Source organism: Podarcis muralis, chromosome 10, assembly GCF_964188315.1.
Source record: "Podarcis muralis chromosome 10, rPodMur119.hap1.1, whole genome shotgun sequence".
NCBI lineage: Eukaryota > Metazoa > Chordata > Lepidosauria > Squamata > Lacertidae > Podarcis > Podarcis muralis.
Window position 1 is genome coordinate 45,628,444 of NC_135664.1, and position 11,360 is coordinate 45,639,803.

The 11,360-nt window shown below is 44.1% G+C and overlaps 1 protein-coding gene across 1 annotated transcript in view; it reads right to left on the reverse strand.

Moving 5' to 3' along the window:
• The window catches only part of SREBF2 (sterol regulatory element binding transcription factor 2), a 35,544-nt gene extending 27,657 nt beyond the window's left edge, over positions 1-7,887 (reverse strand). The window contains exon 1 of the mRNA XM_028745428.2: positions 7,608-7,887. Within this exon, the coding sequence (XP_028601261.2) occupies positions 7,608-7,692 (85 nt within the window). The 5' untranslated portion in view covers positions 7,693-7,887. The remainder of the gene's footprint in view (positions 1-7,607) is intronic.
• Between the last annotated feature and the right edge of the window lie 3,473 nt (positions 7,888-11,360).

Sequence of the window (11,360 nt, forward strand, 5' to 3'; positions counted from 1 at the left end):
AAATAAGCAGTTCTGTTCATGCCACAACCTCCTTTGTTTCCTCTTTATTCTACAAGCTCCGCCAGGTTAGTAGCAAATGAGCCACTCCCAGGATCTGGGCTATTGTGGGTAGTCTAATTGATCAGCGGTGGGAAACAGGACTTGATACATATGGAAACCTGTTAGGCAAGGAATATTGGTCAGACTTACAAAGAGGCAAGGGAAGACTATTCACCTGACAGAGTTCAGCTGAGAGGTGAAGGGATAAAAGGAAAGGAAAGGGAGCCAAGACCACATATACCCACCCACATGCTTTAGTGATTCTTTTGGAGAACAAAAAGGGTGCAAGTTTAGGAAAGTGAAGATATGAACCCTCATTTATAATCTATGGTGCAATCAGGAATGCAATTCCAGCAGGGAGAAAGTAGCAATGGGTTGAAACGCTCCCAAAATAAAAGTTATCACTAGAAGAGATCAACAAAAAGTTTGTGTCTTCCCTGACAGCTTCCTATGCCTCTTACGGAGATCCATCTGACTATGTAACCCAGGCATAGGCAAACTCAGCCCTCCAAATGTTTTGGGACTACAACTCCCATCATCCCTAGCTAACAGGACCAGTGGTCAGGGATGATGGAAATTTTAGTCTCAAAACATCTGGAGGGCTGAGTTTGCCTATGCCTGATGCAACCAATCTCCATTAAGAAAAACCTCTACAACAACCTTCATTAGCCTCCAGATATTTTGGACAGCAATTCTGATCACCCCCAGTCAGCACAGCCACTGTCTCTGCCAGTCTATCATATATAATTGACAATGTTGTTCAAATAACGCCACAGATTTTCTGGTCCAACCAATTTTTCAAACTTCAGCAAGAGAAAATATAGTATAATGATCTCAGAGCTACTAAGCTACCTTGCTGGGAGATGTAACTAGCCCAGGCATGGAAGCCCTACAGAGGCAGGTGCCTAAGGGAGCCCATATGACAGGTTACAATTTCTACCACACAGCCCTTGGGCCACAATTAAGCCCTAATTGTTGCTACTCTCTCTATCCCCAAGCCATTTTCTTTTGACTACACGAGGCAGACATGATGATATCAGCCGATGATCCCTTTATTTGTCAGAAGTATTCTGCAAAGTGCAAATGGGAACTCATCAACCAACTTTAGAAATATCCAGTAACTGGCATTTATAACAAGTAGAAGGTAAAGGTAAAAAAGATAAGGTAAAGGACCCGTGGATGGTTAAGTCCAGTCAAAGGTGACTATGGGGTGCGGCTCTCATATCGCTTTTCCGGCCGAGGGAGCCGGTGTTTGTCCACAAACAGCTTTCCGGGTCATGTGGCCAGCATGACTAAACCACTTCTGGCGCAACAGGGCACCGTGACAGGAGCCAGAATGCACGGAAATGGCGTTTACCTTCCTGCTGCAACAGTACCTATTTATCTACTTGCACTGGTGTGCTTTTGAACTGCTAGGTTGGCAAGAGCTTGGACAGAGCAACGGGAGCTCACCCTGTCATGTGGATTCGAACCACCGACTTTTCAATCAGTGAGCCCAAGAAGCTCAGTGGTTTAGACCACTGCGCCACCCGCATCACTTGAATAACAAGTAGAATACAAATCTGAAAAGTTACCCCATTGAAGTTGATAGTATAAACAGCTAACATTTCAACCCTACCCCAGAACTCCTACTCTTGATATTGGACCTCCTGTGTAAAAAGAAAGCTGCAGGTATATTATTTTAAAATTACATACAATAATTATAACCTGGTATCTAAATGCTTAATTTGGCTTTTTCTATTGAGGGGGGAGAGAGACATGGGACCCCTGTTTTGGAATGTTATTTGATTAGGGATTCAGAAAACACTTGGATTTTCTGCTGAAAATTGTCATCCCTTTGGTTGTCTTCCTCACATGCATGAAAGAAGCCAAGTATGTAATGTTTTTCAGCAGTATGAGCCCCTGCTCTGGTCAACAGCCTATTTCCTATTGGGGTGCCATGACTGCTCCCCCCCCCCCCCCGCAATAAAATTGGCTAGGTGAAACACACTTATTTAAACATGTGCAGTTTGGCCCTGAGGCCCTTGGAAAATTAAACAATCACAACATTTTGCTACTGTATATATTTCAGGGGTCATGCATATGCTTAGCATAGAAAGACCCACATGAAATTACTGGCATGGAAAATATGTGTGCCTGTAACCTTAGGGAGCCATTGCCCTTCCTGATGGACAGAATGGGGCTACAAAATGAGATAGGAGACTTCCTCATATTTCATCACATCTCCTTCCCTTTTAGAAAGAAAACAACATATTCACAACCCCCTGCTATACTTCTTCCTGTTACTACTACTGTGAAACCACTATACAGCTGATAAACAGAGACTGGTGACACAGATAGGAAGCCAAAATATTTACAACTGGAAATACTTGTTTTAAACTAAGAGAGAGAGAAATCTTAACATACAACCATAGCCAAGAGATAGTCAAATGTATCCTGAATTTCAAACTATCCTATGTTTTTTAAAAGTCAGGACTTTGGGGTGGTTGCCGTGTAATGCCAAACCAGGTGTTGCACATATTTGTCATAAGCTACTGCACTCACTCTCCCACTTCCTCTACACATGCTGCTTTACTGACTTCCTTTTGCTTTTGTGGAAATAATAGTTATCCATCATGTGCAAACCAGCAAGCTATGGTTTGCACAAGCCCTACAAATTAAGATGTATATGCTTGAATTCTGGTCTGCAATCCTGATTTGAGAGGTTTGTGCAAGCCCTAGTTTGGATGAAACAGAAAACAATGTTTTCCATGAAAGAAATTCATTAAAGCACAGCACACGAGAAAAGGGCAAGGAGAGACTATGCAATCACTGGGCTCATAATATTACATCAAACCACGGTTTGGCATCTCATGTGAACCAACCATAAAAGAAAAATGGGGGGAAGAACAGACACGTTTAAACATTCATGTCTGGCTGTATGCATTCATATTTTGAACACTGATAAATCGCAACCTGCTCTGTCAAATTTATGGTGTCAAGGTCCCCCCACCTTCCATTTATTTACATAGAAAAAACAGGCTTAAACTTATGTATGAGAGAGATGGGTATATACTAGAGTTATCTCTTAAATGTGCTTGTTTGTATTACATTCTGATACTATTTCAAGCAAAACTGTTTCACGGGATATACAGCTGATTTCTTAATTGAGCAGATAAAACCAATAGTGGGTCCAACAGTCAAGAAGGCTGTTTCTGCACATGCTGTGTAGAGGGAAGTGAGGGGCAGATGGGGCTCATCTACCTGGGAAGGTAGCCCATCTAGGAGAAGGAAAACTCTGATCCTAAACCTCCACTGCCTTGTGGGATATTCTTTGGGAGACAAAAAGGCTAAGGAGTAAACCCTACCCAAAGGGGAATCCCTAAGACAGTTGAATGGTGCCTTGTATGCCTCCTTCCAGCAACTCCTGCAGCCAAGCTGGTGCCAAATTTCTGGCTCTGCTTTCCTTTGGACCACGTCAGCGAGGCCAAGTGGGGTTCCTGTTGTCTGGGCAGCTCAGGACACCCCCCCCCCACACACACACAAACACACTGCCCAAGCTTGTGCTCCAGCAGGTCACTTTGGTAGGCTAACACAGCTGTAAATGCCAACAACAGCACTTCCCTGAGAAGCTGTGGACAGCAATTATCTCTTAAACATCTCTCTTCATTTCCAAGGGCTATACCAGAGTTGAAAACATCTCGGGCACAAGAAAGGACAAGGATCAATTATCAACATCTAGGAATTTACAAGAACAGAGGTTAGCACCTAAAAATGTGAAGTGGTATGCTAGGAATTTGATTTTTTTCTAGAACAGGTTTCTTCGTACATCTCTCTTCTGAATCCTCTTGGTTTTTCCATGTCTTTCCTCAAAGGTTTCCCCAGAGGCTGACTGCTACTGTGTGGATAAGACAGCCCATGACTGCCTTGCAGAAGCAGAAACCAGATTGCTTACAGTTGTTGCTGGAACACGGCTGCACAAGAAGCATTATGTGCAAAGGGAGAGAGAAACTTGCCAGTAAGATAACAGGACTAAAGGGCAGTTCATACTTTATGTAGCAAATATGGTTTCTGCCAGTACACCAGAGTTACATAAGTTTGAAAGAAAACTATCCACATGCATCTTTAAACATCCACATTCACAGACGTGGCAATCCTGGCCCAATCAGAATTCCCACATGGACATGTATAAGAGCATGTACACAGCTGTATATGTTCAACTGATTGTGTTTTTACACTTGTAGATTGTGTATTTACACTTGTAAATTACACTTGTAAATATACAACAATGTTTGCCGTGTAAAGCCTTAAGCTACTCTCACACTACCTAAGCAAGGCAAAAGTAACAGTTATGGGTTGGTTGTAACAGAATACAATGGTACCAGACAAGAATGAAAAATCTGCTTCTTTGGTCAAATTGTCTTGTACAACCAAAGCCATCACAATTTAAGTACCTGATACAAAGCTTTACAAGAAAAAAGTAATGAAACCAATTTGTCACCCTTGATGTTTAATAACCTATAATTTACAAATTCTTTCCTGATCTCAGCAGCTTGTAGAACACATTGTGCAATGTTAAGAGTAACGTCTGATGTTATCTGCTACTGAAAATATCAGGTTTCTATTTTCCACTTGTTATAAGAATTCTAGTTTTTTTTCTTTAACACACTTCTTTTCAGATAGTTATTTCAAGCACTCTGATTCTTAAGAGCTACACCTCAAGTCAAGCAATTTTTTCCTGGCAAACAAAATATTTTCCCAATCTGTATAAACACATGAAGTTAGGAGTGCCGGAAATGTGCAAAGGTGAATCAAGTGGGTACATGTAATTTAAAACACTGAGCAATGTTTCCCAATAGTGAGGTACTATACAAAGTAACCTTACAAGAAATATGTTGAAAGGCTAATTATTTTGAGTCATGCTAAAAATAGAGAGGAAAAAGGAACCGTATTGACTTTTAAAAGGTGGGACAGGAAGGACTTTGCAGTAAGTTCCCCAACTTTTAAGACAGCTATTTTTAGTACGCATTAAATCGAGAACGTTGCTGGAAAAAACGTCAGGTATAAAAAGTAGAAACCTAGCAGGCAAATACATTGACAGTCAAATTCAAATGAGATGCCTGTATAAGCACCCTTAATCACAGGCCAAAGACATTTCCATCTGGTTCTCATTCCAGGAAGCTACATTCCAATCAACAGTCTTTATATTCAGGATGCTTCCACACACACAAAGTCCTTGCCAGTCAGAAGAGGTGGCAGAACCAGCATGAGAGACCACCTGAGGGCTATGCAGTCCATTTTCCAATTGCAGTGCTTCCTAAGGTGAAAGTTACCTACGGTACTTTCCTATAGGACACTGCCATACTGTCTCAAACCAGTATTCCAAATAGCAGCAAGTCTCCAAGGTCTCAGGCAAGGGGTTCAGGCAAGGCAATACTTTGGGGGAGTAAATAAATGACCTTCTGCATGCAAAGCATGTATTCTCCTCTCAACTGTGCCCCCTTCTTATGCTTCCAACTGTGCACTACAACAGCAAAGTAGGAGAAGTGGAACCTAGTATTTTGATAAGCCTGGAGCTAGCATTACTTAGAATAATGGTTACTATTCCTCAGTGTCATATTGCAATGAAGAAGAGTACAGTATCCTTTGCGGGTAAATATTTAGGATTTTTTTCACAAATGCCAATACAGCTACTTCTACTTTTTGAAGCTCTTAAGCAGCTGTAAATAGTACAAATAGCAGAATACTTTTGATGCAGACATTCTGCAAATCTGTAGTGTCCAGTAGCTTTTAAATAACATCCCTTTATTTACATTTTAGGGAAGTACTAGACTACTCAGCTGAAAAATACCTGCAGAACACTAGCTTCTCGCTATTGCAGACAGTAGGTTCTTGATTCATGGAAAACTATGGCCATTTGACTCAATAAACCTGTCTTGACACCAACTACCTACTCCACTATTACTCCCCTCTTTCTGGACAAGACACTTGAGCAGATGGTCATTCTTCTATCTTTTTGCTGTGTCCTTGCCAGTTCAGTTTCTGACCTGGATATAGCACCAAGAGGGCATTAGGGTGCTGATAATCTTCTGACAACAAGAATTGTACTATCAGAACTTTCTGCAGCTTTCATAGTTGCTGAACATACAGTAAATTCCTGTGAATCTGGCTACAGAATATTTTTAAGTTCCTTCCTCTTCCATGAGGTGGATAATTAAGTTTTAATGGGTTTTTGTCAGGACCAGCCCCCATATATTTTGGGACCTGAGCAGGACCCCTAAATGATGTAGATTTTCCCTGGCAGGAAGGGGGACATCAGGAACATGGGGAGAAGACTGGCATAGGGATCTGCTGACCCTGTGGATCCTGCCGCCTAAAGCAGTCACCTCATCTTGCCTCATGGGTGAGGTAAGTAAATGTTTCGGATCAGAATGGCAAATGTCATCATCATACACTGAGCTATAAACTCAAAACATTACAGATAGCAACTACCAAGTGAAACCAAGAGACAGAAACTGCTTCCTATTTGTCACACACCTCCTATACCAAATTAAGGCAAGCTTCACCATGTTCCAGCTCACACTGCAAAGTGTTTGTCTCCAAAATGACAAACCTACAGGGGAAAAAATGATGCCTCCGTATAACTTCCTTTTCCTTAACACTCTCCAGCCCCAGGCACCTACACACAATCTTTTGCCACATATCCACTGGCTACACTGATAACTTACATAGATGTGAAAACCACCTGCCAAGTAAGGCACATGAATGAACTTAAATCAGCACCTTCCAGATTTCAGTGATATGTATGAATAGGGCAGGGGCTTCAGATCAGGAGCATCCAGACACTGCGATGAGGGACGGGCAGCCTTCAGACTTGCTGCGTCCACTTTGTTGTTGTTGTTTTTACTACAGCCCCAAGTCCCAACCAACTAGAGCCAGATACAAAAGAATTCTGAGACCGGGGATTTGTTCCAATCGCTGAGAGAACCTACCAGTTAGACCCATATCTATCTTCTGCCCAGCCCTGACCCGGACCACACCTTAAGTATAATGAATTCCAATATGCAGGTAACACTCACTCAATTCACTCTGCTGGCACAGGCTGTGTAACTGTACTCGGAAATAAGCCCACCCCCTAAACTCAAGGATGCTTAGGATCCCGGGTAGCTGTGCACACTGGGCTGCAATCCCGAACTTAGCAGCGCTTGCATAGCGGGCCTTGCTCGCGAGGAAGCACCGCACCGGGGGGGGGGGGTATCCCACGGGAATCCTGTCAAAAGTCCACAGCGCGCCCATCCCTCTGAGGAACCTTTTGCCCACTCTTGAACAGTGAATTTGGGGAGGAGGGAGGAGAGCCATAAGGGGGGGGTGAGGAGCGTGAAAACAACCATGGCTGTCGCCACGCATCTTGTGCGACACCTGCCAGCCCATCCAGCCAGGCTTATCCCGTCCTCCAGGCACTTCGCGGTGAAGGGGTGGCGACAGCCCTCTTTCCCCGCGGCGAGGGGGCATCCACAGGCGGCGGTGGCGGCGCCTCGGCCCCAGCGCAGGCCGGGCGCGCCTTCCTTCCCCTCCCCGCGCGCACTCACCGTCGATGTCGCCCAGCGTGAGCTCGTCGCCGAGCTCCGTCAGGGTCTCCATGGTCTCCATGCTGCTCAGCTCGCCGCTCTCCATCGCCGGCGAGGCGCAACCGGCTCCTCCGCCGCCGCCCGCGAGTCAGCAGCCCGTCCCAGGGAGCGGCCGGGGTGACACCCAGCGCGTTAACCCCTTCCCGGCCGGGCGGCGCTGCCTCAGCTCAGGCTCCCGAGGCTCCCGGCCCCGCGCGGCGGCGCCATCTTGGCCCAGCCTCCGCCTACTCCGCCCATCCACCTGCGAGGAGCCACCGCCGCGGCCTGGGCTGGTTGTCAATGAGACCAGGTCCCCGCCGGCCAATCAGCGGGCAGAGCGGCTCGTGGTGTGATGGCGCGTCAGCGATCAGCAGCTTTCGTTAGCGTGCGGCCGGGCAATCCCCTCCCGGGCGGCCCGCCTCGCTGGATTTGAATATGCATAAGGAGGCGGAGATCTAAGCCGTGTTCGGGTTTGAACTTGAAAGTGACAGGGCGCCCCTCCGTCCCTCCAGCAGAGGAACGGGATCGCCGCCGTACTAGACTGTGGCACCGTGCGCCGCGCAAGCAAACAAAAAACGAAGTGTGTTGGTCCAGTAGAGGGAAGTCCTAACATCCAGAGTCAGGCAATACCTTTATAATGAAAAGTCAAAATGCCAAAATAAGGAGCAAGCTTTCGAGTTATCCAGGTCTCTTCGTCGGTCTGGGTGTAGTGGGGCGGGAAGTCTGCATTTGATCATTGCAGTTCGAAATGGATGATTTACTTACCTCCTTTGCACAAACTTTGAACAAATCGTGGCAGTCAAAACTCAACCCTCAGGATTGAGCATTGACAGGTTTGGTCAAGTGGCTCTAGGCTTACTTTTCCAAATAGAATTATGCATAAGTAATAAAATCAACTTCACCACAGGTTTCAGCTTGAGAAGAGAAGTCAAGTCTTTCTAGACTATGATGGGTCTTTATGGGGATGCAATTCCATACTGGGTGCTCTATTTGTTAGCTATGACAAATTGCTCGCTACTATAGCTGATGCTATTAGACACTGTGCCTTTACCAAAGATGTCATGGACTTTGAAGAAGCACGAACTCAGGACGCAAGGGAGAAATGAGCTAAGAGGAAGGCACATTTGGCAAACCCTCACCGTGATCAACTCCTGCCCAGAAACCCATGTCCCCACTGTGGAAGGATGTGTGGATCCAGAATTGGTCTCCACAGTCACTTACGGACTCACTGTTAAGACTGTGTTCATGGAAGGCAATCTTACTTGGCTACGAGTGATCGCCAAATCTTTATATGTGCACTTTCCCAGCCCATTAAAAAAAAAGGAGCATCTTGAGCAAGGTATTTCGTATGGAACCTAATATTTTCATCTCATTTTTTCCTCAGTATTCTAAGGATTTAAATCTTATTTAAGCCTCCATTCAAAGACACTTCACATGTTATATTTGTCAATGGTATGGTCTCTTTCAGTTGTTTATATATGCATATCAGAGTTATAGCTTTCTGTGCCAAGGCCAGGAATACAGTGTTCTTCCCATGCAAACACTTTTAAAACAAACATCACAAAATACATGCATTATCTAGAAATGATCCATGACTGTGTGTTTCTCCAAGGTTACAGGAAGCAGCTGAGGAGTGTCACTGTGAAAACAGCTCCTGACCTTTCCTGTCAGCAGTGATAGGAGGGGATTGCCTACAATGCATGAAATCTTATTCTGTGGTCCAGCATCTGTTGCTTCTCTCCCACTTCCACCATTGCTTCTCAATCAATTTTCCAAATAAATAGTGCCATACTTTCACTGGATTATTCAAGAGGTGGCAGTGCAGGTTTAAATAGGGATTGAAAGTAATAAATGGAGCATGTTCACATTCTCAGATGTGCTTCAAGAAGAAAAGTTGATGCCAACACTTTGCCAAGCACCAGTGGATTAAGTTTCTTCTTGTATCTGCTTAGCACTGCTGCATCAGTTTTACAGAGTCGACAGGATACAAAAAGTTGTGTTTGATGTAAGGAGCAGCGGCACAGAGCCATACTGAAGATAAAAAACCAAGGATACTGGCCATATCTAATACCCTTGAATGATTAATTCATGGATGTTCCATCCCCATATATTACACAACATTAAAGCTCATGTGTTTTGGACGGCATCCTTGGCCTTTCAGATTAAAGGAAGTGGGTGAGATGGAATTCAAGAACACTTACCACAAGTTTTGAGTGTTCAGTTAATATATTAGTGAGCAAAGATAAAAACAAAAAGGTGACTAACTGAAGAAAGTTTCCCTAAATTAGAAGGTCTGTCACTATTCTATGTCCTAGGATAAATTTCTATGCAAAATATATTTAGTTTCCTCCTTGTTTCATATGATGTAAAGTTTACAGTGTAATCCGAGGGCATTTTTGGTGGACACACACACACTCCTTATATTCTTATGTTCTGTGTTCAATCCACAGCATCTTCAGGCAGGACTGGGAGAGACTCCCTGCCTGAAATCCTACAAAGCTGCTTCCAGTCAGTGTAATCAATACTGAGCTAGATGGTATAAAGCAGCTTTCTGTAAACTTTAGGATTGGGTACTGTTAGAGAGAAATCATCAGCTTTGGGTATCTGTTGCAGGTGTTTGATGTTGCAAACTGATTAGAAAACCATCTCTAGAAATGCTACATGTATTTGGAACTGAAAAACCTGCTGCTTCATCTCCAGCCAAGAAAACAACATTGAAACAGTCCTACTTTTACGTCACACATTAAAGAGTCTGTCTTTTCTTCTTTGGCGATCACTTGTAGCCAAGTAAGATTGTCTTCCATAAACACTGTTTTAACAATGAGTCCGTAAGTGACTGCGGAGGCCAATTCTGGATCCACACGTCCTTCCACAGTGGGGACATGGGTTTCCAGGCGGGAGTTGATCACGGTGTGGATTTGCCAAGCGTGCCTTCCTCTTAGCACGTTTCTCCCTTGAGTCCTGAGTTTGAGTGTCTTCATTGACAATCGTAAAAAGTATTTCCCATGCTATCAAGAACCATGCCTCACAAGCCAGTGACAAATGTTTGCATTTTTTTTTACAATTTTCTGTTTTATTCAAGAAAAGCAAAGTCCATTTAAATACATATCCAAAACCAAAGCAAATGTAATTTTGATAATAAAAGTCGTCTCCATCTCTAACCTTGTAAAACAGCCCAAAGGCAGCAAGTCAAACTGAAATTCCCCTAAAAAAACCACAACCCTCCTTTCCCACAAAACAACCCGCCACTGGCAAGACTGGTCCAAACCAACCTTGACAAGTAGTGTGCCAAGTTATAGCGCTACTCATGACAGTGAGGGGCCATCACACTTAGGGGAAATACAATACTCCAGTTAATCAGTGTTTGGAGATAATTTTGCTGGTGTAAATCTATCCCAGTCTTGAACAAGAGCTACCCATTGTGGCAAACTGCACAGTGGCTTCATGCTGAATGCCTGCAGTATACAGGCCTACAAGTCAGCAGGCCAGGGAGAAATCGGTAGCAGGAATTAAAAGGGAACACTGACCATACTGTGGGCAAGGCTGGCTGGCCTTTACTATGAGAGCAAGTACAGTACAGCTGGAATCCAAAACGAACTTAGCTCCAGGTCCAAACCTAAATGGAATGCTTGAAAAAGTCAAGAGAAAAGGCAGCTTGTTCCTGTGCAGCAATAAGGCAGTAGACTGGGTGGGAAGGACCATTCCCTCAGAATTTCACTGACCATGTAATAAAGA